This window comes from Mugil cephalus, chromosome 4 (genome assembly GCF_022458985.1).
Source record: "Mugil cephalus isolate CIBA_MC_2020 chromosome 4, CIBA_Mcephalus_1.1, whole genome shotgun sequence".
Taxonomy (NCBI): domain Eukaryota; kingdom Metazoa; phylum Chordata; class Actinopteri; order Mugiliformes; family Mugilidae; genus Mugil; species Mugil cephalus.
In genome coordinates this window covers 23,487,752-23,509,051 of record NC_061773.1, presented here as the reverse complement: position 1 = coordinate 23,509,051, position 21,300 = coordinate 23,487,752, and the positions used below count along the sequence as shown (strand labels likewise).

Below are 21,300 nucleotides of genomic sequence, written 5' to 3'. Positions count from 1 at the left end.
AATACACCAAACAGCCCTATGCAGAAGCAGCCGAGTTTTCAGTGATTAAATTGACCATATGTTTCTTACAAACAAGCCTTGATCAGCTGGACAACCATCTGACTTCCTGTCAAACAGAAGTGGACATTGTTTTCATGTAGTTCCCCAAGACACTTCCTCCTTTCTGAATGTCAGGAAGCTGTATTGTTTCACCACGCCGGCCGGAGTCCTTCTAACGCAACCACTTGAAAGTGACAAGGTGATATATCTGTTCGTTCACAGTCGACCATCCATCACCTGTAACAGCTCACTGAACGCACACCCTTGAAGGGTCGTCAGTGCATCTCAGGCCAAACAGGAGCCGTTCACGCCGACACGCACACAGCTCTGAATCACTGCAAACCTTGTTGTTGTGCCACACAGCGTGTTGCCTCTGCACACAGTTGTCTAGGGAATCACATGATAAAAAGCAAACACAAGAAACGTAGTGAAAAAGTAGCACAATTAAGAGAAAAAATCTGTTAAATATGTTTCCCACTTTCCAAAACAAACTGGACACAATGCACAACTGAAGCCTTGGGCCTGTGACAACAGAACAATATAGCAGCATAATAATAATGTCATTGGCAGTGGTCACCTCGCCCACGGCCAATGACATTCGCTAACAACAATGCCACACTGGGGTACTATTCAAGTGGCAAATTCTGGGAGCTAAAAACGAAGGCGGAGGGAAACAACCCTCAAATTTTATCTGTGAGAAAAATACAATGATGATATAAATACATTTTTGTTAGATTCACAAACAGAAACAATAAAATTATTATTCTAACATGACTCATGAAAATAAATATTTAATAATAACCCCAGTGGACATCCAGTGAGAAGCACCGCTTCCCTCTATCATACCTTCAGCCAGACACTTTGAAAAGTTGGCGCACAACTCAGCGTTTCTTTTAGACACCATTACATCATTATTTTTGGTCAAGTACACACATCCATAACCAACATTATGCACGCATGTAAATAAAAATATAAACAGTAATTTATTCCCTTTTCTGTTAAAGTATAATTCACAAAACAGAACACGTTATTTTGCTTTTTAAATTAAAATGATCTCTCGTCTGATTTTAAAATTCTGTGTGACAAGTGTGTAAACAGTTTAAGAGCTCACTAGTGTTTATAATAAAGTTTTATATTTTTAGTTTGAGTGTGATGCACAAATACGACCATGAGGCAAGAGGCTGTAAGCTGCAAACTGAAGAAAAAGAACAAACAAAAACAGGATTAAAATGTATATCCTCTGCTGTACAAACAAATGGTCCTTAAACTTGACCGACATCAGCATATATTCAAACTTGACCTGGGGGAGCGATAATGAGGACATGGTTATTGTTATTCTACAGTGGTATGGAAGTGTAATGTTGCGGTGTGGTAGATGTTACAAGGTTCAAACGGTTCAGCAGAGTTTCAACAATTGTTGCACAGAATTTGCACAGAACATGTGAAAAATGAGAAAGATGTGACAAAACGCACTCTAGTGTCTCTGCAAAAGTGCAGCCTCAGAAAAGGAGAAGAGCATAAACGTGATGAATATTTGATGGTGGTAGAGTTGTGTTGAGACTCTGCTGAAAACTTAATCCTAGCAAAGGTTTCAGCTGGATTATAAGGTAAACAACTGTGTTTACTGAGCTGTTCCTGTTCCAAACAGGACATTCTTATCATCACCATGGGACCTGTGTCCAGAGGGAGGATATACAGAGACACACACAGACACACACAGTCAGTGTACCAGTAGACATCTATTAGCCACTAAATCCTCATTAAAGACACGCTAGGCTCTGTCCAAACAATAGGGCGTATTCTCAGAAATTCCCAGTGCAAATACTTTGCACAAGAGTTTAAATACAGACAATAAAGCGTCCACGTGCACGGCCTCAAACTGTTCAAATATTTGCACAAATTGTCCGTCCAAACACTCAAGCCAAACAGTGGACATAAAGCAAACCCCCGTGTTGTTACAGTAGCCGAGTTACTTCACTCGCTCTGTTACATCAACTCCTCGCTCCGAGGAGGAAGCTGCCGGCTTCAGACGCAAATTAGACGTTGGCTTAGTTTTCTGTTGCTATGAGGAACCTTCTCGCGTGCGCATCCTGCCTCACACCGGCGCTTCATTCATCCTTCATCAGGAGCTCCCGTGCCATCGTGCAGACAGTTTGTGCTGCTACACACCCGTACGACAAATATGTTGTAAATGCAAACACGGCCTGGCATTCAGAGAGAGTGCGGTTACATGCACGCGATGCGCACATGACCGGCGGCGCTCTGGTGACTGGTGACAGATGATGGAAGGTGAACGTAAACACAGAAAGACCATGAACTTACAGTTAACGGTTACTGACACACACACACACACACACACACGTCTGCTTTGCCTATTCTGCAGAATCCCCCTTCTTTATGCCTTTAAGTCTTTTAACAAACATTCTGGCCGTTCTTGACATGAGTGAGAGTTTACACCGATCAGCCACAACATTAAGACCACCGACAGGAGAAGTAAATAACATTAAACATTTTGGGAAAATGCAACGTTCTGCTGGGAAACTTTTGGACCTGGCATACGTGGGGATGCCATTTAGACATGTAGCACCCACCTAGACCAGACAAGACACCCCCACCCCACAGCAATGACACTCCCAGATGGCAGCTGGACCAACAGACAGGACAGGACTAAAAGAAAACATAAAAAACAGCACAAGGTGTTGACTTGGCCTCCAAATTCACTAGATCCCAAACTGATCAAGTATCTGTGGGATGATCCACAGTGGCCCCTCCCCTCAACCTATAGTCAACCCAAAGGCCCCCCAGTAACAACATCCTGTTTCCACACATGAAGGCCCACGTCCATTCACTTATGAGTCACAACTGTTTTAGAGACACAAGGGGAGACCTACACACTGTTAAGAAGGTGGTCATAATGTTTTGCTTGACAGTCTCAGCCCCTGTGGTCCTCTCTGGTTTTTGTATATTGTTCACCATCTGCTGCGGTTCACCAATATAGACAAAATTGAAGTCGATATTATAAATATCGTCCAGGAAGTGGGGCCATCATCTGGTGTGGTCGCGTTTTAAGAACACCTCTGCGACTATCTGCCGTGCATCCTCCTCCTAGGCCTCGTATCTCTAGTTTGTTAGACTCCATCTGTCCCGCTGAGATGCTGGTCAAGAAGGTATGTAAACAGATGACAAAATGGTAACCGTGAAAAGGTCAGAGAGCCATAGGGAATGACCATCTGGTCCAGTTGGAGCTGAGAGATACCCGACTGTGACACTGGCCCGGAAACCTAAAAAAGACCATCTTTGCCCTGTGAGCCTCCAAAACATGAGGATGTGCACAACAAAAGGCAACAACAACTCTCCCTATACACAACGCACTGCATGCCACTTACAATAAAAGTGGAACAAACGAGGAGATGCATCGCTCCAACCCAATAGAGAGCGATTTGAATTCTATAATTACTGTTTCTAAATCCACAAGTGCACACAAATAAAGATGTGACGTTTGTGGAAACACAGAAAACTATGAGCTGCCTGATTTGCAATTCTACTGTTGTGATTCAGTCTCGCTGATCTCATCGTCTGAGTTTTCAAGGCCGAGCAGACAGACGTTTTTAGCAAAAAATAACTACTAAAATTTGCAACTCTCCATCACATTGTGACAACATTGTTTTACCGGCTTGTTGTGCTGCCTTTATTTGGTCAAAAAATGTGTTAATGTACATTTTAGCGAAACGTAACCAAACTCCTTTTCTGTTATTATCTCATGTAATCATTAACATCTAACACCACGGAGTCGTGGCTCTGTGTCCTTTGGGTAAATTAAGACATTTCTTTTTGTTCCTTTAAATAAACAGTGAAATCTGGGGCATAGTTTCCATGTAAACATTCAGCCAATCTAAAATCTGTTTGAACAGTTGGAACTAGAAAAAAAAGAGAAGTCATTATCGTCAAAAACTGCATGCTGATAAGGAAGAACATGCTGGTACTAAAGCGCTACCAGTTACACTTGAATCCCATGTTCTCCTCTGAGTATTACATATCTACCATCATAAGCCTTCCTACAGAGATGATTACTGCTCTGACTGCATGTTGTTCACTTTCATCTTAACCCTTTACAGGGCACTCGTTGAAATGGAAATGCAAAAAGAGTGTCATCCTGGGGCATGAGAGGACTTTTCATGAAGAAAATCAAGTTTAATGGATTTAATATATATATAGACCTTAAGTTTTAAACAAATGTAAACATGTATTTTGACCAGTGGACCCACTTCCCTGCAAGTTTTCGATGTTTCCACACCTGATTCAAATGATCATCAAGCTCTGCAGAGCCCTGATAAGGAGCCATTCATGTGAATCAGGAGTGTGTTGGAGGAGGGAAACATCGAAAACATGCAGGGAAGTGGGTCCCGAGAACCGGAACTGAGAAACACTGGTTTAGACCATTTGAACATGAACTTGTCAACGTCGGGTGCAGTGGTGGACTTAGCCGACCACACGTTACCCTAATTTGACCTGCGCTGATTCGCTGAGTGAGAACCACGTATCTTCTAAATCAGGGGTCAACCAACCATATGTGTTCTATATATGACTCTGGTCTAGTGCTATTTATAAATATACATTATTATTATTATCATTCTGCATTCGATATTAGACTATCCTGTATCTCTTTACTAAACTGTGTTAATGTGCATTTAAAGAAAGTTAAATTTGTTGGGGAAAATTAAAAAAAAAATATATATAAAAAATGTCTAATCAACCAAAGATTTTGCGACCCCCCTGTTGAAGACCTATGGTCTAAACCTCACAGAGAAGCACTGAGATGTAATTTAAAAGCCAAATATGGTTCCTTAGCCGCATAAAGGGTTAATAATCTCTTGATATTAGTTGAACTGGAACATCTACAGTATGTTTGTGCACTGTTATCACGTCCAGCCTGTAATGCTTCACAACTTACTTTACAAACATTTCTGTCCATCTGTAAATCTTACATAAGAAGGACTAACAATTTACGTTTGGTGGTCTGGTCTGTGCATCACATACCGCAAAGTATTAACAACTATCTACTAAACATACGTAAGCTCTGAATAATGCCTTGTTCTGATTAACGGCCTGCGTGTGACGTAATCCAAAAAAAAAATGAATGGATGTTTATTTTGTCCTGGTTAATCTGGGTGGGGATTCCTTCAACAGGAAGAGACTGTCCCACTGTGCATATCTGGGCCACAACCATTTAATTCCCAGCATAATAAACATCTAACAAGCTGAACACACTTATTTTACTCAGGAGCTGGAGGAGACCAAACATGAGCTAAAAATGAGACCTAAAAATCAACTTAGGAGTGCCAGTGCACTTTAACTTTAGCTCTGACTGCTTCTAGAGGCGCAGCTCAATTAACGTAAGTACTCTATTCACTATTTAAGAGGACATGATCCAACTTTCCACAGTTGGATCAGAAGGCCACTTACTGACAGGAAATACTTTGAAAAGCACAACCGGAAACAAAACTAAACCCCCGGACCACTTCATAATATGCTTTCCAGCTTAATATGCAATTAAGATGGAAAACAAAGACCATGCATCCCTTGAGGATTTCCAGGGCAGGAGACACTAAGCACGTGGAAAAGACGGACTATGTGCAGTTGGGGATTATAACAATGGAGAAAGACTGTGGGAAGATGACAAGCCTGCGAGTGTACTTAACAATTGTGAGGAGGGGTGGGGGATGTGGAGGGGGGGGTGGATCTATTGCTGGGAGCAGATGGAGATGCAGAAGTGGGCCAGACAACGTGCTTATATCTGTGTGTGTATTCCAGGAACTGCAGGCTATGCCATGCTGAGCTGTGCCATGCTGAGGCGCAGACTTCTGCTCGAATTAGGTCAGGGCAGAGCTGAAGGCTTGAGGGCGCCGTAAGCAGGGATGGATTTTCAGAACCGGGCTTGGAGCTGGAAACCCTCTCCACGTTGCCATTGTGTTCAAAAGGAATGGTCTTATTGGATTATCACACTAAACGTGTGTCCGTCATGTAATAATGGGCGATAAACAGGCAAATGAAGGAGACGAGAGTAGCGTGCCACGAGCCGTGCTAATAAAGTCTTATCAGTGGCTGAGACCGAATAACAAGGGCAGACGCAGTAACATGTTGTCCCGTGCTTTGAGGTACTGCATGTACCTCATCCCGTATAATGAAGGAAGGTCTTAGCTCGTCTCATCCAACAGCTTAGACCCAATAAAGCCACGTGACAGAAAGAAAATCTAAATAAAGAAATAAAGGCCAGAAGAGTATATGTGGGGCACCTTTGCAAAGATGCACAGACATTAAGAGGACATTGAGGATAAAAAAAAAAAGATGTTGCAATAGCGGTCGCAGGGAAATACGACGGGATAAATGTGACAGCAAAAGACGGCGAGAGGGGTGAAAAAAAAAGAAGCGCAGAGAGAGATACAGAGATGAAAAATAGATGAAGCGGGGCAGCTCTCACGCTGGGAGACTCATCTGCTCCATAAAGGTGGCCGATTCTTTTTTGTCTGCACCACTTTGTTAATCGCCGCTTTGAATTCGGCTTGTCGACGGACAAAATTAGGAAGCGGCAACAAAAATAGCTCACACCACCCCACTCACCCAGAAAAAAATAAAAAAAATAAATAAATAAGTCGGTCCGGGGCTAAATTTTCCTTTGAACGGGGGGCTCCCTCACTGTGTCTACACCCTGGCTGAATTTCAGAATTGCACGCTGACGGCAGATAATAGCGTCAGGACATGATTGCAACAGTTGGACGTAGTAAAACAAATATTTTTCCAAAAATAATGATCCACATACTGCACATTTGTCAATGGCAGATTCATAAATGATTTTATTTCATTCACAAATATTCACACGTACCACTACACACAACTCTACCGCGTTCTTTTACCTTCAGTGGAGTCGAGATCCTGGATACAATATAACCTGCACATAGACATATTGTTTAGAGTGATGTTATTGAACAGTTTCACTCCAGGGTCCTTTTTCACAAACCGCTGTCAAACCGCTGTTAAAGCCTGTGTGCTTTAGCCGAGAGGCACGAGCGAGAGGGAACAAGTGCAGCAACAAAACTTTCTTCTTTTGAACACAAGCTCGTTTCCCAGCACTGGCTGCGACTTCTGTTTCTGTTCAAAACAACCGAGCAGAAACAGAAACAGAAACTCGCACCGCCAGAGAACCACTTACAGAAAACCATGAATACATCTAAAAATACATCTAAAAATGTGAGTATGTTCTCTTTATGGTCTTTTCAATGACCCGATAAACAGACCGCTTTCAAGTCGCGATGCACAAAAAAAATACTTTATTTGTAACTGCTGTGAGTGAGCCAGTGAGTGCTCCTTACTCTGCAGAAAGCATGTGATGAGTGGCTGTTCTTTGTCCATTCAGAGAGGGGAACCTCGTTCGATGGGAACAGTGGAGGCAAAGGTCAAAAAGAAGAAATCACAGAGAGGACAGAAACAAAGGAAACAAAAGCCTCATTTCAATCTAAAGCACTTTTAGTCCTAGAGACATTTTTCATAGAAACTAAATGTTTCCCCCTTCGATCACAACCTGAATAAGATAGAAAACGTGGAGGACAGAGTTGACTGTGAGACGACATAAAACAAAAACCCCCGTCCTGCACTTTGAAGAGGAGATATTTTGGTCGGACACTGTCACTGCAATGGAAACACTTTGTCGTCCTTCTTGTGGCAGAAACACCACTTAACAAACTGCTTTTGCTCACGAGCGCACTGTAAATACACCAGCGAGAGGAAACCACACACTCGACACTCTCTCCCTAACGTACATCTGCACACTTTTTTTTTTCCAAATCAATCGTGGCAAACAGCGGCTCGTACGACCGTCGAAGGGCAGGGGCCACTGGGTCAGCGTTCGACATGAGAGACAGTGCGGGGGCCGATCCATCAGCCTTAACGATTTTAGATAATTACGCTATGCTCCCCTAGTTTTTTACCCTCCATTTCCTCCCATGCCCTGTGTTTTCACAATGTATTCTGGGCTACGAAGAAAAGAGAAAAAAAAAAAAAAAACTTCCCATCACCCCTTGCGGCATTGAAAACATGTGCAGCCATTTAAATGTCAGAAAAGTCAATGTGGTCCGTGTGTGCAGTTTGTCATCAGTAGAGAAATCTTGAAGCCTGCAGCTGAGTGTGGGAATGCTTTTTTTTTTTTTTAAAAAAAAGAAAAGAGCTGTTTCCAGGCACTGAAGGAAAAATTGAACAATGCAGAAAGGGCAACGAGAGACTTGAATATTGCAACAGGATTAGCTAGTTTGGAAATCATTTTACAGCACACGCCTTCTAAAATTAAGCCAAGTGGAACAAAAGTCATTATACATGATCAATTTACAAAATGCAAAGTGAGCAAAGAAAAGAAGAATTGCGTCAACATTTGGTGTTACTACCCTTTGCCTTTAAACCAGCATCAGTCCTTATATGTAGGGATCAGGGACTTTGTGGGATCGTAGATACAGTGGGCGTCCAGGGAAACTTAGTGCAGCTGGTGAAAAACACATTAATGTCATTTTACTTCGAAATCAGAATTTGTCCAGCAGAGTCATCAGCTCAGAACTGATAGAAACCAGTGGGACTCAGGTACACCCACCTACTGTCTGGAAAAATCTGGCCAGAAGTGGCCTTCATGGAAGAGTTGCAGCCAAAAATCCATCCTTCTGACATGGAAACAAGGCCAAGAGACTCAGCTATGTATGAAAACATGGGAACTAGGTGCAGGAAAATGGCAGCAGAAGGCAATTTGTTCACCAAAGGGCTGGAGAGCGCTACAATAATGAGTGTCTGCAGGCAACAGTGAAGCATGGTGGAGGCTCCTTGCAAGTTTGGGGCTGCATTTCTGCAAATGGAGTTGGTGTTTTCAATGCTGAGAAATACAGGCAGATACTTATCCATCATGCAATACCATCTAGGAGGCGCATGATTGGACCCAAATGTATTCTGCAGCAGGACAAAGACCCTAAAACATACAACCAAGGTCACTAAGAACTATATTTAGCATAAAGAAGAACAAGAAGTCCTGTAAGTGATGGCATTGCCCCCACAGAGCCCTGATCTCAACATCATGGAGTGTGTCTGGGATTACATGAAGAGAGAGACAGAAGCATCTGAGGAAGATCTGTGGTTAGTTCTCCAGGATGTTTGGAACAACCTACCAGCCGAGTTCCTTCAAAAACTGTGTGCAAGTGTCTAGAAGAACTGATGCTGTCTTGAAGGCAAAGGGTAGTTTGATTTAGATTTCTCTTCTGTTCATTCACTGCATTTTGTTAATTTATGACAATAAACTATTAACACCAACACTTTTTACTGCCATGAACCCAGAAGAGGATCTGTGGCGTGGCCTAATGCTCAGTTGTGCGTCTCCGTATAATGAACACTTTAATTTCTGCTGAAAATCAAAGGGCAGCGGAGATACAGCGGGGTCCCCTTTCAACAGCGAACACAGTGGGAAACCAGGAAACGCAGAGCAGGTGACGGGGACGGTGGAGCCAAAATGGAGCTGGGTTTGTGACAACAGAAAACAAGGGTTTTGAGCTGGGTCGGACCCGGACAGAAAGAGAGATAAAGCGAGGGTGAAGTGGGATAGATTAAGTAACTGAAATGAAAAAAGAAAAAAAAAAGAGGCGAGAGAGGATTAGAGTTGATTGCAGTGAAAGTGCCATTCCCTGTTTGTGCATTATTAATCCCCATCTGTTTTGATTAGGAAAAACATGTGGCTGCAGCTGGGGGTTATCAACGCGAACCAAAACACTGGTTCTTCAAGTCACTGATGTTTGTGTCAGTAAAGACGAAGCAAAGACAGTTTGTATTTGTACTGTGTGTTGCACTCGTCATGTTTTGTATGATATGTTTTTGCACTTTTCAAAAATTTATAATAATTTATAATAACAACAAATTGAACTTTTTGTGTTGTTTCAGAATATGTAAAGTGACGTGTTTCACCGGCTCCATCCCGGAGGCTCTGAACAACAAACGCGGCTGCATCGATACAGAAAGGTGTGTGGATTTTCCTGCGTTTTTCCTATAAAATAGAAATCGAGCCTATCTCTGGCACAATGCACACATATGCACCCGGTGCTGGATTATTAATAGCAATCAAAAACTTTGTTTCCATAGTGACTGTTTGAGTCCATTATGGAAAGTGTCTCCTGTTGTTACCAAGACAACAATCCAGCAATGGCAAATGAATGAGGCGCACAGCTGAGTGATGCGGTGAGCTGGTGATCTCTCCATAAACACGCTCAGCCCCGAACCGGGGGCAGGTGGAGAACTGGAGGGAAAGACAATGAAAGGGTTGAAAGGAAGGGAAAGCATTTTCGCGCATGAACCCATCACAGAGGCTCAGCTGGTGAAATTTAGCCCATTAAACAGGATGCAAGCAAAAGGACAGGACACAAGTTTTGAGTTCAAAGTGAGCAAAGGGGAGACAGAGAAACAAAGGCTGCACAAAAGCTGCTTAAAAAAACACTCAGTATTTTATTAATCGCTTTTATGTTCTTTTAATTGAAGTTCATTATACTCAGATTGTGATATATTTAAGGTGGCGACAATTTTGAGTCTGTTAAGTCTTTAAATTTCTGATCAGTGCTTATGTTGTCCTTCACAGGTTGGAATTTAGTCTTTATTACACAATACAGTACAGACAGGAGGAATCGTGAGCGCCCATTGAGATGCTATGACTAACATTTAACATTTTACCACGCTATTTCAAATCCTTTTCATTAAGCCTTGACCATTTTCTTTCTCGTTCCACAGGTGAAACGACAGGAGCTGGGGGAAGGTTTGAGAAACTCACAAAACAAGTTTCAGTCACATCTTAGACTCAGGCAGTGCTCACACAACAGAATCCTGGATTAACAAGGATGTCCACGCGAAAGGCGCTTCGAGCGACACACGAGACACCTTGGATAAACATCCTGGTTCGCGACATGTCACAAACACCCACGATTAAGGATCATAAAACAAAGATTTTGCTTTGCACGGTCTGAGCTGAAACTGAGTTTGGGAACGCACGGGCAAACGTTTCACAGTGTGACGGACAGCAGGACCACTTAGACAAAGAGGACCATGTCAACCCTAGCAGAAACTCTGCATTGGTGATGGATTGTGCTGTATTGTTGCAAGCGCCAAATTACATTCGGATTTTTTTTTTTCCCAGAATGGCATTTCTGCTCGCTTGCATAAATATAGCATAGACTGCCATATAAGTAGGGTTAGGAGACGACAGAACCAGTTTTACACATGGCAAGCGGTAGACGTGCATTCTTGAAGTAAAAAAAACAAAAAACAAAAAAAAAAAACAAGCGTGACCACTGAGGCAAATGGATAAAGCAAACAGGCGCACAATGTCCTCAAAAGTTAAGAGGTTTAAGGGAGATTCTGAGGCAGCAAGAAAAGTAGAACAGAAAATAAGGAGACACACACGCAAAAAAAACAAAAAACAACTGCACTAGGGAAACAATAATATCCACGATATTATGCTCTTATCAGAAAACACTGATAACAGGGAACTTAGACGAGTGCATTCGGTGGCTGATTGAGCCTCTGGCAGCCGTTAAACTTTTAAAACCAGTCCTGAAACACTTGCTTTTTTAAAGTCTGATTCAATTCACTTTTCAAAGCGTGAATATAGAAACATAAGCAGACGTTTAAATAGAAGCAGGTCCTTGCACCTGAGCTATTTCTGAACGTGCTGACATGCGTTCATGCTAAAAACACACTCACTAGCTGCAGCAACATTTGAAGACAATCACAGATAAAATGTCTTTTTTAGGTGCAGTTCATCTCATCTGCGGATATTTCTCGATTCCTCGAGTCAAGAGTCATCACTGATCAGCCACAACATTAAAACCACTGACAGGAGAAGTAAATAACATTGACCATCTTGTGACGATTCAAAGTTCTGCTGGGAAACTTATGGACCTGACATTCATTCGCGTGGATGCACCCCCACCCCATAGCAATGACACATGCAGGCTGACACAGACATTACACACACAAAAAAACGGGTTAGACTAACACAATATTAGGAAGGTGGTCATAATGTTATGCCTGATCAGTGTAGTTATATAAAACCGTTTTGTGTTGCCACCCCAACTACCATGAACACTGTTTATTAATTCCTTTGAGACGTCCCCTGTTTATGAGCCACAATCTAATGTAACTCAGTAGTATCTTTCAACTCAAGTGTATCGTGTTCTGTTGTCGTTGACACTGTGCCAGAAGTGTTGACTCAAATCCACAGTGATTTATGGGGCTCTACGTTTAGTGGTGCTTTTCACTTACTGGAGGGCTATCGAGAATTCACTGAAGAGTGCACGAAAAGCACATGAGCGCATGATGACCGAGCTAACCCTGCTAACATGACGCCGACACCTAATGGATTCAAAATTAAACATATGTGCAAAAGGTTTACAAATTTCTAAACTCGTGCCCGTTGTGTGAATGGTGTCATTTGTATTTTCTAAAATGGATTTGTTCTCTCTTTAAGTGTGCGCGCGCGCAAAAATAAAAGGAGCACAAAAGCTTGCGTAAGCGGGTGAAGCGAGAGCCGCAAAACAAACACAAAATTGCACTGCAGCACCTGGTCTGAATAAACACAGACAAAACTGACAGACGATTAATACCCAGCAGGCACAGATGCAAAAAAACAAAAAAAACAGACAGTGCTGCAACCGCGGGCTATAACCGAGCAGCAACCTACGAAGAAAGTGGAGAAAAAAAATATGCTAAAACTGACAAAAAAAACTCTTTGAGGCCTCAAGTCCGTCCCTCCGGACCGCCATGTTTAAAAGTCCAACTATATAAACATGTTTACAGTTATGACCTCGACGGCTAACTTCCCCATGGGTGACTCACTGATTTAATTATTTCTCCATAATTACAGGTGTAGCTGCTTTTGACTGACAGGTACGCAGTGTGTCACACATCACTCAGCCCCGGGGAGTCAGGCAGAGTCTGGCAAACACCGCGCTCAATCTCAAACGCGTACGGGAAACGAACGTCTGGCGTTGCAGAAGGTAAAAACCTTGGTTACAAAGCATGAGTTTAGAAGCGATAACAACCTTGGACAAACACATGGCAAGGTAAAAACCGCACAGGCTTTATTCAAATAGCATCATTGTGTCCCTGGATGTGAAAAAGCCACGATGCAAAGCTGACACACGGAAGGTTTTTTTGCAGCTCGGAGCGGCGCACTTACGTCCCCAGGATCTCTTTGAAGTCGTACATCTCCTTCACGTCCGCTGTCTTTTTTTTCCACGCGTGGCAGTCCTCGCCCAGCGGCATCTTCTTGTTGTGACGGTCAGAGACAATGCTAGTGAGGAAGAAGAGAATAAGGAGGGAAAAAACGCTCTTTAATATCCGTTTAAGTGCCAACGCTCACATTTTACAATACCTTAGTGATAGTACAGTGATAGTAAGGAAACATTACAGCGTTAATCCACGCTTCCTGTATTTATTAAGGCAGTTTTATTTGCATCCTGGCACTAGTTAAAGGTAGACTCGATTACTGTGACAACATTATTATGTTGTAACTATTGTATTTTACAAGCTGCATATCTGGGGTTTGCTTGTGCTTGTGTGTGTAACTCATGCCACTTTCAGGCACACACACTAAACTCGGGGCCGGGTAATTAGGGACATCTGGTGCAACTGGCTACAAAAAGCCATGTCCCCAATTAGGAAAACACTCGTCTGTGGGTTAGTTGTTAATGTTAGGGTTATGTTAAGCACCCACTACAGCTGAAAGTTATGTTAAAGTGAAAATTTTATGGTGCAAAAGTAAATTACCAAATTACAACCAGATCTGGTACAAGCCTGCAGCTGCAACGTTATGTCTTACACCAACAACCACATGTGTCTCAAGTCGCTGAAGTAAGCGACAAATCCTGCTTCTTCTTCAGCACTGTCTTCCCGTGACACTGAAAAAACAGGTCCAGTCCCCCTCTTGTCCATCGCACTGAAACACTTTGTCGCAGGCAAATACCTGTCGACGCCCGTTAACCGAACCTGCAAGGTCTGTTCACGGCTGTTCACGGCTGTTCACGGCGGCGGCTGCAATTCTTGCGACGGTTGCTTCCTTAACTTGGCCTTTTTGTGAAAACTTGTGCCAGTGTTGTCAGGTTCAAGGCCTTTTATGATCAACAAGTGAGGAATTTATGGCCGAGAAAGCCAAGAGACAAGTCCAGGCTCTGCGAAGTTAATATGTAAACTCTGCGGGTTTAAGTTTTTATGACACAGCCAACAAGTGATGGGACTGAGTTAACAATGATGACTCAGACTTTAAGACGCGTCTCTGAGGAAGCGCGTTGCTTTGAATTATTAAAAGTCTTAAGTGCGACATGTAAATCTACTTAAGTTGCGCAACGTTTATAATCCAAATTAACACTCAATTGGGTGTGAAGTTAACAAAGGCACATGCAACCATCACCATCTTCACCTCTCAGAAGAAAGTCACCGCTGAGATGTGCCTCATAACAAATCAAGACCTGCGAGACTAAAATAGCTCCGCTCAGATCAGCATTCTCCAATCCTCTGTTCCTGCTGCCTGCCCGGCAACTTCTCTCTATATGAGATGGCATGACATATCGTCCCGGACAGGGGCTGTTTTGCTAAACACCATGTAATCGCGAAGTTAATCATCTTCTGATTAGCACAGAATCAACTCACTGCGAGTGCGAGAGGCATTAAGCCATAAACGGAGGAAGGCTTAACACCGGGGTCGGTGTGGCTCTTCTAGCGGATGACTGCGGCACACAAGCACTCGCTGGCATTAATAAAGTGGATTCTTCTTCACATGTGTCCAGTAGCCTTGCACACACACCAACACAAACACACACACACACACACATTCACGTGGCGGCTCTCTTGCTGCCTTCATTGATGCAAGAAGTCGGCTCCATGCGTGTCGCCATGGAATCTCTATGTCGCTATGGTATCGCAGAGTCTAAATTGCTTCGGTGTCTAATGGCAGGTGGCGGTTAAACTGGAAATCATGCCAACGGCTGGCTGCAGTACGTTATTTTTAGTTGAACAATATCTGGATAAACTCTTCAGGCATCTGATACACGCGTGTCTGCAGAGAGGAGAAGGTGCTGTTAGGTTTTACTGCTTCTTTTGTTTTTGTTATTTGTACAACTTTGCGTGCACCTGATGGAACGGTCGATTTAAGGAACACTGGTATCAAAAGAAAAAGGAACAAAATTTGCAGTTAACATTCAAATGCACATCCAACTGATTCTACACCACATCACTTTGCATGCTATTTGGAGCAATTGAATTAAAAGGAAGTGTATCTCAATTCGTGCTTAACGGAAGCAGTAAGAGGAAGTCCAGTGAAATGTTTGTTAAAGCGAATCTCCTAGTGCAGCCTAATAACCCGTGTGGAGAATAAAGAATAACGAATAGACTTTAACTCTATTCCACTCTTCAATCTGTCATACGTGTATTTCTGAGGAAACTGATGGTCTATTAACAAACATGACATCTTGACAAACATGAAAAACACCACAAGGTGTTGACCTGGCCTCCAAATTCACTAGAACCTAAACTGATCAAATATCTGTGGGATGATCCACAAACCCATAGGCCCTTGAGCAACAACATCCTGTTACCAGACACCTCAGGACACCCTCAGAAGGACCCATGTCCTTTCTCTGATGTGTCTTTTGGAGACAATATTAGGCAGGTAGTCATAATGTTATGCCTGATCGGAGTACGTCATTATAATTGTGCTAACTAAGATTTATTTGCTTCACGTAACCCACAATCTTATAAATAACAGCAGAATATCCCTTAAACTCATGCGATGAAGAAACAGCGACCGGGCCTTTAGATGCAGATCTGCATACGACCAAGCAGAAATAATGTTTCTGCTAAAAAATAACTGCGACAGCACATGACCGCGCTGAATAAAATGAAGCCAGACAAAACAGCGGAAAAAAAAAACAACAAAACACCTCTCACACTCTGCTTGTTTGTAGCATCTCACCTTGCTCATATGGAGATACATGTAGATTCATGGTAATTCATGCACTGAGAATGAGTGATAGTGAACATCAAAGTCATTTTAAAATCCACGAGTGCATTTAGCCTTTTGCCCCGTTTTCGGGTACAGGGGTGACAATTCATCCAAGCAAAAAGCCAACATGCACCTCGGTCTTTCTCCAGGATGCACTTTCAGCAACTTATATCACACCTCAAACAACACATTTTTAACGAAACAACATTGTCAGTGATGAGCAAGGGAGGGGGGTGGGGGTGTCGGTTCTTCCAAACAGACGAATGCTACAAACAGGAGAATAATAATGTGTCAGACACGCAGGGGCAAGAAAAAAAGGGCAAAGATACATTAAATACATGGAAGAGGACAGGTGAGACGCATGCAAGTACTATAACGTGAGCACACAGAGGGCAAAAGAAACCCCACCCCCACCCCCACCCAAATGTCCTCTGACGACGTGAGCTTTGGCCAGCGGGTGAAGCTGCTCAAACCCCAGTAAGCAACAGGATTGAAGAGGGAGACGAACGGCATCATAACCACATTCCCTAGAGTAGAAGGTGACATGCAACATTCGCCGTTGCTTAAGGTTTACAGAGAGAGAGAGAGAGAGTTGCTGTACTCACTGGTTTCCCATTCCTGTGATGTGCAGTGGACAGAAGAAATACAGACACACACAAACGCGCGAGCACAGTTAAATGTGACAAAAATGACATGTGTTTACAAGTTTGAGCGTGAAATCTACTGCAGTGGCGTTAACATATTTGGCGACGCTTGCGCACACAAACACACACACACACACACACACGCACAGAGTTGAGTCGAGCACGCAAACAAGACAAAGAAATGTTACACGTGAAAGAGATAACACGAATTAAAACATCTCCGGGAAACAACCTGTTATTCTTCAGCTTTTTCCAAAACACTCGCAGGCTGCTCCTGTTTGGTCTTTAAACACGGGCTCGTGTTGAGTTTTGGTTCTGCTGTACTATTATTATCTCAGCAGACAACTCAGCTGTGCACACCTCCAGTGTGTGTGAGGAACTCTGGCACCACGCGCAGTAACAGGTATTTCCAGTGTTCCAGCTAAAGACAATTCACTGGAAGGCAAATGGCTTTTTGGTTCAGAGCTATGTCTTTGGGGCTTTTTTTTTTTTTTTTTTTTTTTTAATTGGTTTCAGACGAAAACGTGAAACCAGAGCCATGCAGCTACCCTGCCGTAAACTGGTGACTTAGTGCAAAGATATGCACAACAGCCATTAAACCAGAGATTCAAAGAGCCTGCAGCTTGTTATAAAAGCATGCAGAGGAAAGCATGCTCGCTTTTAACCATTGCTTAACTTCCCTAGTGACTGGATAGAAATTTTAACTGCCGGCAAGTCTGAAAAAACATAGCATCAACTCTTGTGTGCACCCAGCGTCTGAATGGCATAGAAGGAGATGTGCTAACGGCGTGTGTGATTGGTCAGCCGGTGTCAATGACGCACAGCAAATCTCCTCAACGTGAGCCTCTTAATTGATAAGCAAGATCCCATAGACGGAAGAAGAAGATGAAGAAGAAGAAGAAGAAGAAGAAAAGGGAGCAGAGAGATGAATGCACTTAAAGCCCTGGAGCTGGATGATCGTCATGTTTCTTGAGAAAACCATCGCGTCGCGTCTGTTATAAAAGATCATGTGCTCCCCTGCACACAGTCACACCTGATTAAACTTGACGGCACAGGCAGAGGAGTTGGAACATCACTTCATTTCCCTGCATGTGCCGCGCCAGTATCTGATCCACCAAGCCGCACGCGCAGGTCCTCGCGGTGTGAGCGCCAGTAGTAAAAGCGCGACCCGTCTGCTGTTATCTGCCGTACAAGTTATTTATAAAAAAGTCGCGAAACCCACCCTCCCCTCCCGTCCCCGCTCCCCGGGAGTTTTATCAGCGCGTTCCTGCGAAAGAAAAAGTCCAAAGAACGCGGAGTTAATTCGTGGCTGGAGCGCATTTTTACGGCGACAGCTAAGCCGAGACATATGCTCCACGGGAAAACAGCTGATAATAAAACCACGATGAATTAAAAGTTTGACGGAAAGGCAGCCTACCTGAATAAAAAAATAAATCTGCAGTCGGGGAGGTTTAGTGTCCGCTTGTGTCTCCAGCTCGGAGCGCTCTCCTCTCTCTGAGCCTCTATCCTCGCCACCAGCGCCCCCCTCCCTGACGTAACCTCAGGGCAGCCGACCAATCAGCGGCCGAGCTGTGCCGCACAGGTGAAGGCTCCTGCTGCTGCACCAGAGGTCGTCCCTGAGATATGGTTTCGGTGCAATAAATAAAATAAATGAATAAAAGAAACCTGCATTGCTACTGCCACTTTATGGTAACGTATGGGAGCAAGGAAACACAACAGTGGTGTGGAAAAAAGGGTGTTCCGGATTTTCTTATTTGTCACACCTAAATGTTTCAGATCGTCAAAGGAATGTAAATATTAATGGAAGATAGCAGAAGTAAACACAAAATGAAGGTTGGTGTAATTAATGGAAAAACTAAATCCAAACCTACATGGCCCGTGTGTGGAAAAGGTGTTTACCCCACAAAGTGCAATGAGTCTTTTTACAGCACTTGTCCCACTCATCTTAGCAGAATTGCTGTAATTCAGCCACATTGGAGGATTTTTTTGAGCGTGAACCACCTTCTTAAGGTCACGCCACGGCATTTCAACAGGATTCAGGTCAGGGCTTGGACGAGGCCACTCCAAAGTCTAAGGTGCATGGGAAATAAATTGTAGGAATGTACATGGCTCAACTATGTTATGTGAGAATGTGCTGTGGTTGTGTGTTTGCTGGAGTCAGAGAGAGAGATTTGTTGTGTGTAGGTGTGTGTCTGAGGGGTCTTTGGTGATGTTTCCTGCTAAGACGAGTGTGATGGTTGTGTGTGTGTGATAGAGTTCTCACAGGCAGGTCAATGATTTTTAGAGAAAACCAAAACGGTGTATGTGTATCACGTGATCACTGATCAGCTGAGATAGATACTGGTTCAGTTTATCTCGTTGGACTAGTCTCCACAAACTGCAAGTGTTATTGCTGATGGTGAAGATAGCAGTGGCGATAGGTAGCCTCAAACTAATACTGTAATATACATATATATATATAAGTGGATGCGTTATAATATAACAGACCAGGACTAAATCTTTCTTCATGACTCATGTAAACTTCAATATTTGTCAAAACTGAATAAGAAAAGTGGAAATTCAACTGCACGATCATTTTGAAGGATGTCGTTTGTGGTGTTGTTAAATCTTCCTATTACATTCATATTTACTAACACTTTTTTTTTTTTTTTTACATATTGTGTCAAGGCCAGTGTCCCCATTAAATAAGGAAAAGTAATTTAAATATGAAGCAGATTAAGTCATGTTAAACACATGTTTAGAGATGATTGACCCCACAGATGATACAAAGGTTAAACTATGTTGAATTAAACACCAACGTGTTTCTTTTATTTAGAATAAAGTGTGGTCAAAATAATATACAATCCTTTTTTATGAATGAATGATCAGTGGAGGCATTTGTGTTGGTAATAAATCATTTCAAATCATTTTATAGGCACTTTATTTAGGAATTAATGCAAATATCCTTACACCATTCGAACTAGGAATTGTATAAATGTTTTTATTGTAGACTAATCACGATTTACACGAGGCACTTTATTGTACCTTTCACTTTATAGTATTATAGCCTTATAGATTGGGTGTTTTGTGTAGCGCGGTGTCGTGGGTAACTTTGTACGTCCCGTGGGTCTGTGTTGGATGTTGTTTTGTATTTTTCTTTTGGACTACAGATGGAAACTAGCACACATCTGTTCACACCTTTGACGCTGATTAATGTACGTGCACACTGCCCATAAACCTAAAAAAAATACATATAAATAAAATGCTATTTGACAATAACACAAATCACAGTCTCCAAAATGAAAACACGGCTCTCTGGGTTATTTGAAACAAAAGCAGAATACCATAAACTTCACGAAGCTAAGAGATAAGATTAGCTAAAGTTAAATAAAGGCAGACGTGGTTTATACACATAATGACATTCACGAATGAAGACAAACGCTAATGGGTATCGCACATGAAGCTGCTGTGTTTTTATCAGCGTGTTTAACGAACTGGCAAGTGATTGTACTTTAAAGATGGATCAGAAGCCAAAATGTCTTGATCACAGCTGCGAGGACACTTTAAGACGCATTCATTCACTCACTCTCAGTGTCTTCTTTTGAGAGACAAGTCAAACTAGTCAAACTCGTAGAACAGAGAAAATACCTGATAACGAGTGAAAGTCCCTCTTTCTAAATTACGAGGACAGTTGTGAATATAGAGAGTGGAAGTAGTGAGTAGTAAAATGACTCATTGTGCTGAGTGGGGCATTACAGAATCACGTGTATTATTAGTTTATGCGCCTAATAAAATGTCTCAATGTGTTTATTCATGCTTAGTTTAATTACTTTACATACGGTTGGACAGATTGTGGATCTCGAGTTGAGGATTCATAAATGTTGCATCAGGTCTAGTCTTTGCAAACTGCTGTATAACCTAAAAAATAAAATAAAAATAAAATAAAACCAGAATCAATTTATTTCTTAGTTACTTCCCTCTGTGTGGAGAGCACTGCTCTCTGGTTTGTGCTGTGTCAGCTTATGATGGTTTAGCGCTCCATCTAGTGGATTACATGACCCCGAACGTGCAAGGTCAAGTTCATGGCAAGTTCCCACCTGGAACTGCAAAGCCATCGATTCAAGTGCTCTCTCATTTAATGCAGAGGGTAGGGTTGTCCTCTACTGTGACTGGATGTTCCAACTTATTTAATGTTGCACTATTTAACTTCACACATTAAAAACAGGACGAACCGCAACACTCTGACCCCCTCCGGCTCTAAAACGATCTATTTTTAAATTCATTTTGCAGATTTTGAGCATTTAAAAAGCTTTTTAAAAAATATGTAATAATTCAAAGACATTTTGAGTACTTGTTTGTTACAGAATTAGTATTATTGTGGTGGTGGAATAGTGGTTAATCAGTGGCGGAAGTGCCCATGAGCAAGAAGCAAACCGTTAAAACTGCTCTCTGGTTGACTTGTGGGGTTTTCCACAGCTCAAAGCCCGCACGCGACTCAGTCTGTGTTAACGGATGGTTTAAACTCATTGTATTTCTTGTGTATATTGATAAAGATGCTGTAGAACATCATTAATTACA

General features: G+C 42.5%; 1 protein-coding gene across 5 annotated transcripts in view; it reads right to left on the bottom strand.

Annotated features, from left to right (window-relative positions):
- Window positions 1-18,262, bottom strand: part of camk1b (calcium/calmodulin-dependent protein kinase Ib) — a 42,261-nt gene extending 23,999 nt beyond the window's left edge. The window contains exons 1-3 of one of the 5 annotated variants that reach the window (XM_047582861.1): window positions 18,161-18,250; window positions 16,705-16,717; window positions 13,280-13,393 (exon numbers count right to left, since the gene is read on the bottom strand). In XM_047582861.1, coding sequence (XP_047438817.1) covers window positions 13,280-13,393; window positions 16,705-16,715 — 125 coding nt within the window. In that variant the 5' untranslated portion in view covers window positions 16,716-16,717; window positions 18,161-18,250. Of the gene's footprint in view, window positions 1-13,279; window positions 13,394-16,704; window positions 16,718-16,975; window positions 17,714-17,776; window positions 17,933-18,160 lie in introns of those variants that run through there. The other 4 variants (XM_047582856.1, XM_047582858.1, XM_047582859.1 and 1 more) reach the window with 4 other exon arrangements.
- Between the last annotated feature and the right edge of the window lie 3,038 nt (window positions 18,263-21,300).